The sequence below is a fragment of the Cavia porcellus genome, unplaced genomic scaffold, assembly GCF_034190915.1.
Source record: "Cavia porcellus strain 051 isolate PalLab524CR breed Dunkin Hartley unplaced genomic scaffold, mCavPor4.1 scaffold_11, whole genome shotgun sequence".
NCBI classification, from domain to species: Eukaryota; Metazoa; Chordata; class Mammalia; order Rodentia; family Caviidae; genus Cavia; species Cavia porcellus.
In genome coordinates this window covers 8,421,329-8,439,623 of record NW_026947494.1, presented here as the reverse complement: position 1 = coordinate 8,439,623, position 18,295 = coordinate 8,421,329, and the positions used below count along the sequence as shown (strand labels likewise).

Here is an 18,295-nt window from a genome sequence, read left to right as displayed (position 1 = left end):
AAAACTTCAAGATCACCAGTGGAAGAAAACATTTCTTATTCTTGGATGCTTAAGATCCATAAAGATCATGAATTCCTTTACCTGAACTACAACAAATGCCCAAAGAGGAGTTCGTGACAAAAAGCAGTAAGGCCAACAGAAAGACAACCTTAAGGATGTAAAGCTATGGTTGCTGGACTTTACCATTAATTATTTGCTTTCAGAACAGTGACTGTTGGCTTGCTCTTGAGCACTGGGAGAGTGTGCTTACAACCCTCTGGGACAGAGGAGGTCTGAAATTCTTGACAGTCTGTAGAGAGTATCAGGAAAACATTGCCATAAAAAGGGACCTGCCCCAAAGCTCTGAGGAAATACAGGGCTTCACTGAAGAACTGGCTCTCTTAGAGGTGCCCACTAAAGGCATGGACCAGAAGCCCGAGCACACAGGTGTCCCTGAATCTTCTGATGCTTTATCTTCTTCACTCCTGAGCACTTGAGTCCAATCTATGATTCATTATCAGAACAATGACTTTCAGAGAAAAGCAAAACTGACCCAAAAAGAACACTTGTGAAGGGGTTTTGAGGAATACTTTCAGAAAGTTACTTCCTTTCATCCTATTTTGTGCATGAAAAGCATAACCCCAATAGAGAGCACATCTTCCTGGATGTGCAGGTGGTGTCCTTTAACACACATTGTCTGAATAAATACTAGTGGTATGGAGCCACTCCTTATGTGTGTGGAAGGGACATTCATCCAGGGCGCAGCTGCCACTTTGGCAAGACTATTTCTGTTGCCTTCCTGAAATTATCTGAAAAGAAAGTTATTTAACATAACATTTGTTGGCTGATGGGCAGTGGCCAGTAATTGGCCAATGAGTTATAAACATGGACAAAGAGCTTTGCGTGCCCTGTCCTAGTACTCTTTTAGGGATAGCAGATATTCTTGTGGTTCTTCCCAACTTAAATTTGGCTATCTCAGTGGTGGATACACCTCACCTAGCAGCCAGGTAAGTCCTAGTGGCCTGAGCAGGAAAGCATAATCTCCATGTCATGACCACAAAGACAGCAACTTGACATTGGAATGAATGTGCATAGTAGCTCCCTGCAATCCTCAGCTGTGCCAGTGATAGCACAGCCTTCTTATCTAGCAAAGGCTGAGATGCTGCTCATGAGCACATAACCTGACAACCCAGCATTTCAGAGAAGAGATAATATAGCCTCCCAGGGTCCCCAACCCTGTATGATATCTGTGTATATTTGCTTCCTGTTGTTTCTATAAGAAAGTCAGCAAGCCTAGTGTCTTAATACAATATAAATGTATTATCTTATCACTCTGGAGCTGAAAGAAATCCAAAACTGGTGTCTCTGGGCTAGTATTAGCAGGATTATGTTCCTTGGTATAAATTCCAGTGTAGAATCTGTTTACTTGCTTTTCCTTGCTTCTGGAAGTTTCCTGTTCATTCATGGGTCTTCCATTTTCCAGGCCATCGACATCTGGTTCAGTGTTCATCACACTGTCATCTTTCTGATTCTACTGCTTTTGTCTGCCTCTATCATATTTAAAGGAATTTTGCAATTCCACTGGACTCATCATAAGATCCTTATTCCACTGCAACCTTTGTTTCCCACTGTCATATATAGATACATGGAGAGCATATGGGGTTGAGGAATCTGGGGAAGCTATATTGCCTCTTCTCTGTGGAGTTGTCTTTCCCTCAGAGAAAGTTCTAGATTCTTTGTCACACACACAGTATTACTGTCTAATTAGTTGATTGGTTTTCTGACCAGTCCATTCCATCTTGGTGACCATGTATCCTTGAAAGCAAATGCCTTGGTTACATATTGAGCAGTTTCCAACTATTCTTATGAAAATTCCCTCACAACTTTTCATATTAGCTCTCAGAGAAACCCAAAGTAATGCAAAAGTTTCCCCCTTTTCCTAGTCTTTTCGGCTTTACATTTAATTTTTCTGCAATGAACACCCTAAGAAATGAATCAATAGATGATAATTTCTTTTGCAATTCAAATTTTTCTATTTTAATCTTCCATCCAGAAGAGTGACAGCCAGATGTGAAGATTTTGAATTATGGATAATGCCCCTTATTGTTCTGACTTTTATCTGTCTTTTTACCTTTTAACCCAAGTGCACCTAATGGAAATTGGATATTCAGCTACAGGCCTGAGTGCAATAATATTTCACATGCCTTTATATATTTTTGCATTAAGAAAAACAGGATATCTGCATATCTATAATTAGCTAATATATTCAGCATCAGCTTCTATAAACAAGATGCAGGTGTACATAGCCTAGAAGCATTTTATACATAGTGTTGGGTTTACTTGTAGAAAAAAATTACTCTCTTTTCATGAAATGCAAAGACAGTTTCAAGGAATACATTTCCTAAATGTGTCTAATGTTTGCATGGACCAGTGTCTTTGTATTCATCATAGTATAATATTCTAAGGTTCTAAGATATCTTCATAGGGAGTAGAAGTCTTTGTCATCAATTATATATTTGCTTGGTATTATATGACATTTTTCCTGAAGAATAAGCTATGCAATCTGTATTTTTTTTTTTAAATTTCAAAATTCATAGTCCAAAGCTACCTTCATGAAAAAGTGTAAGGTGTCCGCTGGGTGCTGGGCACTCCTGCTGGCCCTGGGGAACTTAGTGTTGGCTGAATCTCTGTTCTCATAGTTCTTAGTCCATCTGAGTAGAGGTGGAAGTGGAAAGCCAATAAATAAGTGCATAGGGTGTACCCGGTGCTACCGCAGGCTTTGGGGAAGGGGAGTAGGGGCAGGGCTGTGCTGGTACTGACCTCCCACCCCACTCGCTACATGGAAGGAAGCCACTCTGCAGACCCAGGAGAACACTCCCAGCTGCTCAGCAGCTTCCAAGTGCCCAGAGCAATGGAAGCCAAGAATGAGTCAGTGAGAAAGATGAGATGGAGACAAGAAGACCAGGGGCAAGCCACGCAGGACCAAAGGCCAAGGTTAATAATCCCTGGACGTGCTGGGAATCTTTACAAAATTCTGAGCAGGCACTGACACCTGCTGATCATGCATGTATTGTTTTCTTTAAATAAACAGGTCTGATTTCTGTGTGCACAGAATTTAAAAACAAAACCATTATTATGGTTTCTCAGCTTTGCCAGGCAGGTAAAAATTGAGAGTCTAACCACACCTGGTTCGAGTCTGGGGAAGATGTCATGCAATAACACATCTGAGTGATTAAAAGTCTCTTAAAGAATTAAAATGCAAGCAAGTCATTTATACAGGGATTGTTTCTTTAAATGAATAACTAGAAAACTCGGTAAAGAGGAAACTTGACCTTTTTTAAACCTGGGACTTCATACATTAAAGATTTTTCACAAGAGTTTATTGATAAGCTCTGCCAAAAGCCAAGGTCTAAAGATAGAGTGAAATCAGAGCATTTATTGTTTATAATGCAGGCTGCAGACATTTCATCTGTTAAACTCCAGAACTGAAGGTCTTTGAACTGCAGTTATCAATTTAAAGAAAGAGTGATTGCGTTCATCTCTGCAGCTATTTTATTTATTGGACAGTAGCACATCTCCATGCAGGACCTTGACCTCAAATGATGGGTTACAAGAACAAGGAAAAAACACTAGAAATTTTAAATTGGAGTAAAAAGCTTAGGGAACTAAATGAGTCCCATTTTGGTGAGAAAAAGAAGTAGAGAATTGAGTTGTTCTCTCTCTTAATTATATCCATATGTATACACATTTAATATGCATGTATGTTTATACATGTGATATATATATATATATATATATATATACATGTATATATGCCACATTGTACAATGTGAATGTGTGATGTGTGTATATTGAATTGTTGCCGTCAGTAATTTAGTGCTACTGAAGTTAAAATGACTGAAGAGCTTTTATACCAACAGAATTCCTGCAGTAACCTTTCATGTGATGCCTAGAATAAAATCCCTTCATCATCACAGGATGGCCCATAGGTGGGAGCCACACTGCAGGAATTTTTGATGGAATTTTTTAGTACATGATTTTTAAAATTTCAAAGGTCACAGATACACCAAACAAGTGTTCTTTTCTTATTACACCAAGATCCAAGCGTTGTGTTAATGTTCTGCTTGGGCCGATAGACAATATGATGTCATATTCCATCAGCTGAGCAGCACCATTGCAAAGCTCCTATTTCAACGTGACGTGTTGCAGATGGATTTCCCTGTGGACAGATTTCTTTGTGTTCAGTGGGAACACGGAGAGAAATAAGGGCAGCATGTTCTACTTTGTGGTTTCTCAAGGGGGGTGGACACAGCGGAGGAGCCTGAGCGCGGAGTCTGGTTTCCCTTTTGCTGGGAAATGCAGGTTCCTGTTGCCTCTGGCTCCCTGCAACCTCCCCCTCTGAGCCTTTGGCAGGAGAATCCCACATGGGCTCCACCATTGCTTAGAGCTCAGGGTTACTAGAACGAAAAGAAATCTGACTCGATTTAAACAACTGAGAGGTGCTGAAATGCCCACTTGTGTTTTATAATATTTATAAAACTCTAGATGTCAACAGAAAAGGTACTCATTACCTAGATGCGCGTTTCGGTAACCCATAGCGCCTTCTTTTGAAACGTGTGCACAGTCATTGTCATGCGTCTGTTGTTTCGCTGGGAAGCCACATGCAGGCCCCTCATACTCTCACTTCCAGGATCCCCACACTTGGCGGTTTCAGTGCCATCTGAGCCACTGCCTTGCTAGCACCCCCCCCACACACACACACCCCGTGTTCCCTGCGACTTCTGCTGGGCAGTGCTTTGTGCATGTGGGTTCCTCCTCTCCCTCCCCCTTCCCAGCCAGGCCCTCTGTGAGCCGGAGCTGGAGACCGACTGCTGGCCAAAGAAGCTCTTCCTAAGCACACCATTGGCTTAAGTTCTGTGCTTTTCCATTAAACTCAGTAGAGTATGCAAATGTGACTTTCTTTAATGCTCTCCTTGAGCTTTAGGTAAATTTAAGAGCCAAGAACAAGCACCTCTCCCTTACATGGAGCTGCTGGCTTTTCCTCGGACCCTAACCTATATGTCCCCGACTTTAAAAAATGCGGACCTGCTGCTCCCCAAGCAGTGGAGTCTAAGCAGTTCAAAGGTTATGGCTCCGCCGAGTTCCTACACAGACTGATTCGGGGGCTTTCCTGGGCAGCCCAGTCCTTTATTTCTTTCTTTACTAAACTATAGAATCCTCAAAAAGCACAGACCAATGCTTAACATCATTTCAACTGAACAAAATTAGAACTCTTAATCAGAAGTTAGACATCTAAGTTATAGCTATTTATTACAACAAAAGGAAGAACATCTTAGAACACACGGGGTGTTTCACTCCCTTCAACCAAAAGCCAACAAGTAATGCATAATCCGAAGATACGTCCAACCATATAATTCATAACATAGAGCAGATTGTAGCTTCTGTACAGATTTGTAGATTTAATGAAAGTCTCAACTTAAAGTGACTTAATTTGTTTAGGAAAGATATATAATCTAAAAATAAAATCAGTGCTTAGCAAAGTGCTATCTGCATAGCCGTCATAATGCCTTTCAGTGGAATATATAACACTGACTTTAGTGCTCCTTATTTTTATAACCACGGGCTAAGATGCAAACCAACTTTCTATTATTTCCATGACTATACTTAGCATAATTCTTGTATTTTCAAAAGATGTTATTTTTCCATTTTGAACAAGCAAAATAACAGCAATTTTTAAAATGTGTGCTTTTGTAATGACAGTAAAATGGGAATTTAAATAAAGGACTGTCTTTCAGAAATGCTTTGCCATCTGTCAGTCAACCAAAAATGCCTGTTGTGATGGCTACCAAGGCTCTTGTGTGTTGAAAACGAAAGGCTCCAGATCATAGTCTTTTGCGTCCTGTCTCTGAGTCAGGCCCAGTTTACCACCCTACTCGCCAAGCAGGGCTGGAAACTTCCCATCAATCCCAAGGAAAATCGCTGCCACTCTCTTACCTGGAGGAGCTCCGTGGCCACAGCTGGCACCCAGGCTGTCCTGCTCCAGGCACACGCAGCAATCTGTAGCCTCGTGAGTTAGGGCAATTCAGATTCCTGCCCAACCCAGTGAACCCCATGCCCTGCCTGTGACCAGACACCCTCAGTCCCAGTCCTGCAGCCTGGCCCCTGTGACTCAGCTGGTGTCCCTCCCTGCAGACCAGCACCCTGCTCTCCTCCTCATGACCTTCTGTCTGGGGGACCCTGCATCACTGTCCCAGGTCATGGGGCCTCTACTGAAATGTCCCCTGGGCTCGCCCACTGCAACTCCACTGTGCTCTGCACCCCTCTGCCCTGTTCTCTGGCTGTTCTCTGTCTGGTTCTCAGCACCCAGAGGGACACAGCTATTGAAGATCTTAGGACTGGATGTATAATTTGGCTGATCTTCTCTATGGAAAAAGACTAGAAAATGACAGCTAGAAAACTGCTGTCCTCTTTCAGTTAAATCTGTGTCAGGCTTTCTTTCACTGCTGCATTGGTCATATTTACACCTTTGTTGTTTCTTTACTTAATTCTTGACTGCTGCATAGGTTTGCTGCCTCCTTAAATAAAGGTGTTGGCTGCTGCACCCTCCTCTAAAAGCACTCAAGAAATGTTTGTCAGAGGAGCTCTATCAGATATTTGCAAATGAAAGCACTGGGAATAGTATTTGTGGGCTTCTCATATTTACATTCTGAGATGATCAAATAATTGGGATATTATAAATATGCCTTGTGGGGTTTGTAGCTTGAGAATTTATGCAGACTCATCCAACATTCTCTTAGATGCTGAGCTACAAAGGTTTTCAACCTAGCTACACATAATACATATGCTAGACTACGTCTGCTCTAAATGAAGAGGTAAAATGTTAGATTCGTAATTGTGATTCTAAAAATAAATGATAAGGCTCCAAGGACATGACCAATCAATTAATTTTTAAAATAAGACAAGAATTAAAAGATTTTTTTTGTTTTCAGTGCATCTTTTTTAATTTTAAAAAGCACAGCAAAAAAAATAGGAACAATACAGAATTTCAAAAAAAAATTATACAAATCTTTCAAACAACCTGAATGCTCCTCAACCTTGGAATGGATAAAAAAGATGTAGAATTTTTATACAATAGAAATTACTCATCTGTAAAGAAAGATAATCTTGAGGCTTTTACAGGTGAATGGCGAAAACTTGAGACCTTACTCATAAGTGAAATAAATTTGTTTTAAGTGCATGTAAGGTTATCATTTAAATCCCCTCTACAAACCTGTTCAGTGCTTCCTGATGGCCTCATCTGTGTGGGGCGGAGAGGAGATAAGAGAGAAATAGAAGGCCTTGAGTATAAGGACCAACCATCAATGGACAGCATGCCTTGAACTCATCATGCCCACATGATCCCCTCTGAGACTATGTTAGAATCCTGCTTAAATTTTTTAAATTAGTATAAATAGGATACCAAAGCTAGGAAAATAGCTTGTCTCTGTACACAGACATTATGCTTTGGAGACAGCTTGTTTCTTTTATTGTTTGTGTTCAGCACTCTTTGCTCATCCTTGAAATCACATTGATGTCCACTTAAATTAACTCTGCCTTTGTTTGGTATATCTAATTTTCTAGTTTCTGGAATGTGCATTATACACCACCAACTTCCTTGTTAACTTTTCGTAGAATTCAGTCTTTCATCATGAGCTTGTGGTTCTGCAGTTTACCACCCCCTAAGTTAGACCCTAAATTCACTGGGTACTTTTGTTTGGTCAGTCCCCATCTGCTATGCCATCCGACCACATGTATGTGCAATTACTCCCTAAAATACAAATGATAAAAATAATCCCCCTTGCCTTCCTCCTTATTGAATAGTCTTAATTTTTATTTTGCTTTTAAGGTTCTGGATAAAACTTAGAATTATTTTGTCAGGCATTGTTCCAAAATAATCTGTTTGTAATTTTGACTGAAATTGTGTTTAGATTGTAAATAGATTTTGGACAACATACTGCCTATTCAGTTGTGCCTTTTTCACTTAGAACAAGGCATTTCTTTCTATGTATTGAAGTTTTGTCGTATGCTATGTAAGATTTATCCTTGTAGATTCTCCGTCTCTTTGCTGAAGAGTTCATTCCAAGACTCATCCTCACCCACAATCAGGAAAATGCAAATTAACTCTAAAAAGAGGTATCATTTCACATCCAATAGAATGGTTCGACTAAAGAGTAATGTGCTAATGGGTAACATTTGCAATTAGTACATACTGCTCATAGAATTAAATTAGTACAGCTTTCTAGCCTCATCATGTAGTAGAACAGAGACAAAATGTATGTTTTTATTCTAGAGAACATTCTGCATGTTCACACAGTATGTACCAGTACCCCTGCTGGAGCAAGCAAATCTTTGGAAGTAAACAGCTGCCTACCAACATGAGTCTAGATGAAGAAAGGGTAGACAGTGTGAACAAAGAAGTCTAGTTTGTTTTTGGGGTATCACTAATATGTTGATTTAGGAAATACCACCCTATATGGTTGTATAAAGAGAAGTATGTGCAGTGTGATACCATTGACAGAGCGTTATTTAAAAAAAGAAACCTTTCTACAGACCTCGACAGTTCAGCTTCATGGTGAGCCTGACTGATGAAAGAGACTCCTGCAGGGCTGACTGGATGATGGGGGGGGACGGGTACTTGCAAATGGTTTTCTCTGGATCCCATGCCAACCAACACAGGGCATGTGCATAGGGTTGGAGCAGGATTTGAAATCTGTACCTAGTGACAAAGTTTCTAGGAACTGTGGGACTTTTAGATTGAATATTCATTGAGACAGAGGAAGAAGTAAAATAGCAGTAATGTATTTGTGGGCTTCCTTCCTCCTCTCTATATATACTCCAATACATCGTCCTGTCTGCCTTTCCTATCAGTTCTCTGAAGTTGGCAGAACAGGAATGCGATCTTTATAACCCGACACTAGATATGATGGAGCTGGCCCCTAAACCCCTACACATCCTGTGCCAGAGCACAAGGGCAGCCTCTGGGAAAAGCTACATGTGAGCAGAAACTTCCGAGTCGCCGAAGTCACTGTGGCACATCATTTGCTAATGATCTCATCTTTTCACCTGTTTATTAGATGCTACTTTATTAATAAAATGTATAAGGGCCCTCTTTCTTATTTAATAAGTATATATTTCAGAAACATAAATCTTCTTTTCCTAAGAACTAATATTTTCTAAAAATTATTTTTAAGTGTCTTTTTTCCAATTGGTATCATTAGGAAAAAAATGTGCTCCTTCTTAAAAAATATAAATTAATTAATTCACTGTAGTTGGAAATATATTTAGTGAAGTGTCAAATAGGTACAATATTGCTGGGACATATTTTGAAATTCTTAAATTACAACTACAGTGCTCCATGCAGTTTAGTCTAGAATAAATATATCTCCTATTTAATCTTATTAGCCATGCACCAGATGGAATTCAGTATCTATTAGATAATAGATGGTTTATAAACTAAAACCAATTTATGAAGTTATAACTCTGAATTGTATTCCTTTCACTGGCTATCATACATTATATTAGCATATTATTAAATTAATTCACATATTGACCAGGTAATAAGTCAATTACAAATGACCTTTAACAAGTTGATAGAGTGAGCAGTTCCTTGACAGATGATATTTATTGAGCACTTTGTTAAACAGTTCACATTGGAAATCTCATTTAGTTTTGGCAACAATCATGCGAGGTCTGTCCACATTTCATTCATGTGTTAAGAGCATTTGAAGTAACTTTCTGCAAAGGAAATGAGTTTAGGAGAAGGAACTATGATTTCGACCCAGGAGCACAACTCAAAAGCTAGTACTCTCATCCGTGTATCACAACGCTCTCTCCAGCATGCGAGTTAAAGAGAAACACGGTTCTTCCTTGTTCACCTGTGGAATGGAGGAAGCAGGTCATTCACACAGTGAGTGGGAACAGACACACAGACAGAGAGACAAAGACGATTGAGATGTCTCTCAGTTTTCCCAAACTTTTCAGAAATAATCTCTACGACAAATCTTAGAAGCATCTGGCTTGTATGAAATTTACCTGCATGTGGCAGAGGTGACATATATCAGGTCAGATTTTCTGGAATCGTTCATTATTCCACTGGCTTTGTAGTAAAGGGCAGGATTCAGTGATGTAAGATACATCATTTACAAACTGGTAACTGATTTCTACATCGCAGCTGAACAGTGACATCTACTTAGCCTGTGTTTTTGCACCCGCAAACTTTGTCTCTTCCAGGAGCTCTTGTTTGTTTTGTTTTGGTCCAGGAATTGAACTCACAACCTTGTATTTGCCAGGCGGGTGCTTAGTTTACACCACAGAGCTAAATCCCTGGCCCCCAACAGCTCTTAAGCAGAGAAAGTTATTTAAATTTTTAATATTAGCATTGAGTGTATAACAACTGCATCTTTTGTTGTTCAAAGTGACACTATTGAAAAGTAACAGTTGATAGGAAATTTAGTATAATCAGTGAGTCAAAGTTTCCTTCTAATAGTTTTCCTATAAACCAGTTGCCTGATACTGTGCCTTGAGTTTTCTTGAATGTCTGAAATGAGATGCATTCAAGTGCGAGGTGTCTGTAGTGTGTGTGACAGGAAGGATGGCAGCTGACTTGCATACTGTTGTTTAATTTTTCTTGGAGTCTAAGGCCCCCTGGTTTTATTAACACTAACACAGAAGCCCAAAGATACGTCCATTTTGCTTACAATGAAATAGATCCCAAGCACCATATAAATGGATACTAAGGTCCTTTATCCTTTCAAAATTCTTTTCTTATCAACAAGTAGGTTGACAACAGGCAACTCTAGCTTTTCCTCTCTGATCTGCAGCCCAGCTCCAAATTCTCCCCTCTCTCCAAAAACCTCTTTGTAGCATGAAATGCCTAGAAGGCCATGCCCTGAGGGTGTCGCTCTCTGAAGCACCTTTTGTAGTACACGTCAAATACCTCACAAAACAACTTGTATTGCAAGTTGTTTAAAGTAATTTTTAACATAGTATATTCCATCATTATAATTTTATGAAGACTGTCACATACATGCCAACACTACTATAATTGGAATTTCTATAAATTATTCATTGATATTGATGTCAATTTAATGATCATAGACAATTTACTGGTAAATGTATTTTACTCTTAGTACACAAAGATTATGTTGGGAATAATGAATTCATTATGTGAAGAGATCCGATTTCTGTAAGCGGTGATCCTAGATGTTGCAAAGGACAATGCATTTTTAAAAAATAATTTAATGACCTATTTATTTGTTTTCTGTTTTAAAGTATTAGATGTATTCTCCCTTGTAGGGAAATGGCAAGGAAGGAACCACGCCTACTTGAAAATGAGCTACAAGTATTATCAGCTCTGGGCTACTCTTAGCCTTTAGTTCCCTGAAGTTCACAACTAAACAAAAGCAGATGTTAGCTATTGACATGACACCAACTGACAAAAGTTGGTCACTTATCAAAGAATTGTTTAATAAGCAAATCTAAGACTATCTCTTCCAGTTATGAAAGTGAAGTCCTTTCTGGTCATTCTATGACTCTATCAGATCCAAGAAAATAGCAAAAATTTGTTCAGTTCAGATATGAAGCTACCATTTGCCATTTGTATTTCATCATTGTTTCAATTCAGCTCTTTGCATTAATATAAATAAATCTGAACCATGCAAGCAGTCTTAAAAAGAGCAGGACACAAAATGAGCTATCATCACATATGTCACCAGAATGGCTTAAATCTAAACACCAATAACAGCAAATGCTGATGAGTTCATGGAGCAACAGGAACTCCTGTTGCGATAACAGTTCAGATGGCACTATGCTTTGGAAGACACTTTGCAGTTCTTAGATAATTAAATATTTTTATCATAGGATTCAGCAATCACTCTCTGGTGTTCATGCAGAGTCGAAGGCTTAAGCCCATACAAAAACATGCACACAAGTATTCATAACTCCTTTATGTATAACTGTCAAAACTTGAAACCAACCAACATGTCCTTCAGTAGATGTGTGAATAGGTAAACTTTAATGTAAACAGAAAAATGGAATATTATTCAGCACTGAGAAGAAATAGCAAACCATGAAAAAGCAGGAAATAACCTTAAAGGCATTGTACCAAAAAAAGAAACTAACCTCAAAGGCAGTGCAGTATGGAATTCCAGCTACTTGACAGTCTAGAAACGATAAAAGCATGGAAACAGGAAAACAGATCATTATTGCCAGAGGTTGAGGGAGGTTGGAGAGATGAATACAAAGAACACAGAGGATTTGTAGGGCAGTGAAAATGCTCCGTGTGCTTCCGTAATGGTGGACAAAGTTCCTTTCACATTAGTCACAACCTGTGGAATCACAACACCAAGGTCAAACCCTTTCTTACCTTTGGGCCAGGAGCCCATGGTCTTTGGACCAGTGAAGCTGGGTTTGTGTGGGTGGAGATAAATACACAAGACTTCTGTCATTTCTGCTGAATTTTACTGTCAACCAGAACTCCAAAATCAAAGTCTATTGAAAATGGATTTTAAAAGAAGAAGAAGAAAAGGAAGAGGGTGGAGAAGAGGAGAGGAAATGAATGCAATGCCTTTTTTTTTTATTCATTAGATAAATATTCACGGGTTAGTGTGTGACAGTCTTCTAGTGCAGTTCAGTTTATTGTCATGTTATGTATAAACAGTATATATTCACTAGCATTTGACTGGCTTTGCTTTCATAATATTGAACTCAGAATCTTTCACATTTAAAGTTCTAAATTCTGCATGAAGATCACTGGAGCAGTCAAGCCACAGGGTAAACCTCTCACAGGGGTGAGAAAACCCGAGTGCAGAATGTGGAGCTCTGGGTGGGTGAAGGTAAAGTGGAAATAGCTTGGGGTTATTCCATGGGGAAGGAAAAGAAGACCCTACTTCAAAGGAAGACAGTCTCCCTGAGAGCTTTTCAGAAAGCCATAGTTCATTAATGTTTAAAATAGGTGTGACTAGAAGCTTGAGAGTTTCAGCCTAGTTACAAGAAGAAACTAGCAGGACTGAGTGAGAATTCAGAGGGGGACAAGAGAGGAGCAAGGCCAGGGCCAGGGCCGGGCCAGCCGGGTCCCTGTAGGGCCACCCGGGGATGGGGACCAAGGGAAGGGTGCCAGACCGCCCCAGTCCTGTGGGGACAGGAAGAGAGAACTGGCTTCCCCTTCACATATGTGAGCATTCAGCTACCAGCTCTGAATATTTGGCTTCAGAAAGCTGCCAAGAGATGGATTCTCTCATTCATTGATAAAAGTCAACAGAGCTTTTGCATATAGATGATCTGGTGACCACAAACATGAGCACATGAAAAAAGATTACTGTCCTCCCGGTGCTTCCCTGGGTAGATTAAAATAAATTTAAGCTCTCGTTGTAAATTTGGGTAGATGGCATTAATTAGGATCAAATTGAGAATACTACGTTCTCATTCTATTATTAAGAATTCAAATTGCATTCATTTTGAATTCATTTTCCCTCTTAATGGGTTGGAATAATATTTTAGTATCTTAATTTATTAAGTCATATAAATGGGAAATATATTATCCTAAATTGGTAATATTAAGTATAATATCTAGGGTAGCTAAAATATAGAGATATGGAGAGATTGATTTATTAGTTTACTATCTGCTTTTAATATGTAAATGATATGTTCATTGAAGATAGATTTACTTTCTCCTCTTTTTTAAATGGCTTCATTACCATTCAAAAATTAAATCCAAGGAATTCTAAAGTGAAGTCCACACATGCAGATACACACACATGAGAAAAAAACGCCACCACAGTTCAGCCTTTCAGTACGAGTGGACAATCCCTCCTGAAGAGTTGTGATAAACTGGATGTAGCGATGGTCTAGATGCACGTGTAGAACACACACCCAGCCTGTGTTGCTCACAAGTCTGTAACACAGACTTTGTCTCTCTAGGGTGGGTGCCAACCATACATAACGAGGTAAAACTGTAAGTTGGGCAGGGCAATTTTCCGGCTCCTGTTTCTCCTGTCCTCCCTCCAGCTGTCTGCCCTCACCGCTGCGGGCTGTGCGGACCACACCGGGGAGATTATCCCCTTAGTCCTGTGGGGCCCAACCCTTCCCGCTTCCTGCTGGGGGGCTTTTCTCATGGGACGTGTGATGCACAAACTGTGGTGCTTACTGCTAAGCACATCGAGGGCCAATCCTTCAGTCCCTGGAGACCGCTGGGATTTAAAGAAAGAAAAATATCCTGCCACTGCAGAGTGACTCCGGTGTCTTCCCCTGAGAAATGCGCAAGCATTCAGATTCCACACAATGCTGCGTGAGCCCTCCAGCCACTTCCTTTTGCTTCCTGTTTAAATTTTACAGTTGGTCCCCGCGTCAAAGGGCGTTAAGTAGAGCGTGTATACAGAAACTCATTGCAAAGACTGTTTTGCTTTTACTCCTAAAAATGTAAATTTTCCTTTGGATAAAAAATGCTAAACTTTAATGTGATTTTTGTTGTTGTTAAATACCCAAGGTAAGCCTTACAATCCGAGGCCTTGTGTGTCTGTCATTGTGAGTGACATCCCTGTGTCCAGATCTTCTGGGATGAAACGACAAACGTCAGTTCTAGTCTTCCTCTGGTTCCTGTCAGATGTCTGGAGTGTTTCCCTATTAAAGGGCATATTCTTAGTATTTTGTACTCCACCATACCACCCTTGAAAGCAGTGGTTAAAATTAGTAAGTCTAAAGAACAAAGCTCATCCCAATGCCTTTTCTGCCTCCATTTGTTTCACACCATGAGTATATGGCTTATTTTTAAAGAAACAAATGTCTGAGATGCTCATTATGAAGTTAAAATCACCTTTCCAAAATCTCATCGCTTAAAAAAAAATTTCAATTTTATTGGTAGGATATTAAAGCCAGCACAGGCAGTAAAATCTAAGGAGAATGCTTGATTGCTCGCTTTCTGTGTCGTTCGCCTTAATTCAGTTCGGTGCCATTAATCGTGGCAGTCTTCTTGCAAAAAGCGTGTTTGTGGCTTAGACAGTGCAGCTGTGCTCCCTAAGGCCAAGCGCTGTGCTTTGCTCTTTCAGATAAGGCGACAGGGAGGCATCCAGCTCCTGGTGGACCTGCTGGACCATCGGATGACCGAAGTCCACCGTAGTGCCTGCGGAGCCCTGAGAAACCTGGTGTATGGCAAGGCCAACGATGACAACAAAATTGCCCTGAAGAACTGCGGTGGCATCCCCGCGCTGGTCAGGCTGCTGCGCAAGACCACAGACCTGGAGATCCGGGAGCTGGTCACAGGTGAGGACCACTAGCTATGGCACATTCCGTGCCATCCCCAGATCAGTGTCTATTATCCAGCCCAGTAGCAAGAGAGCAAACCAGATGTCATGGTCCGAGACCTGTCAGAGAGCTAATAACGTACATAGTCTCCATTTATGTTCTCAAATGAGCGAAGGAGTGAACAAGGATGTCGGATGTGACGGATGTGACACACAGAGATTGATCATATTCAATAATTAAAGTCCCATAAATGCAGCCCTCGCGAGCGTTTTCTGATCATATCTCCATCCTTGTCGTTGGATTTATAAGTAATTGAGGATCTATAAGACCCACAGGCCATTGTTATGATGACACTAAAAATAATTGGTAAAAAGGCAAGGCTTGTGAGTTACAGAGAATGAAGTATAGGTTCAGGGTTATATTGTGTTTCACAATGGAGAGCTTACTGTAGCTAGAAGTTAATTTATTAAATAAAATATTTATACCTCCCCCAAATCCCAAGGTGATATTACTACATATTAAGGAATTTTTCTTGAAAGTGAACATGAGGGAAACTTTCCATGATCACAGAGTCTGGATTTTTGTACAATGGAGGTAAGTACAGTGCTTTATAGAGTGAGGAGAAGTTAATGAATGAGAACACCTGAAGCATTCAGCATGCACACCTTCTTAAGAATGCATGGCGGGTGGGAAACATTAGTGATTGGCTGTTGCTCCTCACTTTTTTAATCAGTACATCATGAATGCATTAACTGTGGGTAGCTGATACACGTACAAAACACATCCCTTTTTCATTCCCTTCTCTACTTCCCTCTTTTAGTCCCCTTTCCACTGACAAAAGATCTATCTCCTTGTTTCCTATTGACTACTTTTTATTTTGATTTCATTTAGACTTTGTGTTTCTCATATAGGTAAAACCATACAATATTTAAATTTGTGTGCCTGGTTTGTGTCACTTAACATTATTGGGTTCAAGGTATATCTGTTTTCCTGCAAATGACTCAGATTTATCCTTTATACTGGACTCGTACTTCACTGTGTATAAATACCACATTCTTCTTACCCATTTGTCTGTATAGGCTGCTTCCGAGATCTAGCCATTGTGAGTCACTCTGCTATAAACATGGGTCCTCCTGCAGCACTGTAACATAACGGTTGTGGTTGTCTGCTTAGTAGGTAATGGACTAGATCAAACAGAATTTCTATTTTCTGATTTTGGAAGAATTTCCAAGCTGATTTCCATAGTGGTTGTACTAGTTTACATCCCCACCAATAATGTAGAAATTCTGCTTTTTCCACACAATTCATCAGCATTTGTTATTGTTTGATTTCTTGATGATAGTTATTCCCTTTGGAGCAAGGTGGAATCTCAGTGTTCTTTTCTTCTCTTCTCTTTTCTTTTCTTTGCGTGTGTGTGTGTGTGTGTGTGTGTGTGTGTGTGTGTGTGTGTATGTGTGTTTATGGCTTACTACCAGGAATAATTGAACCCAGGGCCTTGCACTTGCCATGCAGGCACTGTGCCACTGAGCTATATCCCAGTCCCTCTCTCAGTGTTGGTATAATTCACATTTCTCTAAATGCCAGCAATGCGGAGCGTTTTTTCATGTACTTATTGACCATTTCTGTTTTTTCTGAGAAGCGTCTATTCATTCCACATGCCCACTTTTTGATTGGGTCTTTTAAGGGGATCTAATTTTCTGAGTTCTTTATGTATTATATATATTAATCCCCTGCATGAGACATAGCAAATTTTTTCCCATTCTATTGGTTATCTCTTCATGTTGTTGGCTATTTCTTTTGCTGTGGAGAAGCTTTTTAATTTGATATAGTCACATCTGTTGACTGCAGCTTTATTTGATGGCATGACAGAGACATAGATGGCCCCAATGTGGGATTCCAAATGCTAGTTTCTGGTTTACCAAAGCACTGTGATAAGCTGAGATTGTCAACTGGATTGCAAATCTGACTCTCCAAAGATCTTTTTTAATATCACTATCCCACAAGCCTTCTGTCTCAATTCTAAAATTTCTTTCTATGCTGATGAATTATATGCAAATCTGTCTTTTAAAATATGTTACTCAAGCCACAGTATCATAAATATTTATTCAGTACTGGGTCAATTCCCAGCTTCAGCATAGTTTTTAAATTTTTCACCCTTTGAAGTTGCCATATTGCTGTCTGATTCGTAGCTGAATCACAGCTAGACCTGTTTTTCCTTTCTTCTCTGTTCTTCTTGCTAGTTGAGAATTGTCTTTGTAAAAAAATAATTGTTAAGGTTACTATATTATTAATGCTTCTTGACAAATTAACATGGACCCAGCAATTGTCCTCAGACACACAGTGAGTATCTAGGGCAGTTCTGAGATGTGTTGTGCTACTAGAAAGTTCCCTAGTTTGATGGTCATGAATGCCCATCCTTATTTTCATGGGTTCTAATTTGGAAATGCCCACAAGAAAAAGGCCCCCTTATGTGCCAGCTCCTGCACTGTCTTTGCCCCAGGATGCACAAAGCCAGAGGAACACAAGACCAGAAAAGCCTTCTACATATCCACGTGCATCCATTTCATACTCCAGAAAGAATGGATTTTGCTAGAACTTTGGAGTATTGCTATATAAAACCATGTCCAGAAGTCCCCTCTGGGAAACTCATCTCATTGCCAAGAACACTCAGCCACAATTGAAAATTTGACATTACTAAGAACTCAAAAAGAAATAAAATGCAATGTCCTATCACATGACACCTTCCAGGAGAGCCCTGTGCCCTGTGCTCTGCTAACCCTGGGGCAGCTATAAGACAAAAATTAAAAAAAACTGATAGCATCTGCACCCCTCTGTTTACACAACTTCTGACAGATCCTGGAGGTCACCCACTTTATGCAAAAGTCCCTATGTGAGCCTGTTTGGAAACCTTAAAGGCAAATAACCCTTCAGAAAGTCAAGAAGTTTCCAAGTATCTTAAGGCCACACTATCAACTTAGAGAGGAACATAGGAAGAGAGTGTCTCTGAGGACATTCTGGTGCTAAAGGGACGATCACTGTG

At 39.9% G+C, this 18,295-nt stretch overlaps 1 protein-coding gene across 7 annotated transcripts in view; it reads left to right on the top strand.

Annotated features, from left to right (window-relative positions):
• Ctnnd2 (catenin delta 2) overlaps window positions 1-18,295 on the top strand; it is an 813,816-nt gene that overhangs the window by 612,717 nt on the left and 182,804 nt on the right. For all 7 annotated transcript variants that reach the window (XM_063257972.1, XM_063257971.1, XM_063257974.1 and 4 more), the window contains one exon: window positions 15,060-15,273. In XM_063257972.1, coding sequence (XP_063114042.1) covers window positions 15,060-15,273 — 214 coding nt within the window. The remainder of the gene's footprint in view (window positions 1-15,059; window positions 15,274-18,295) is intronic.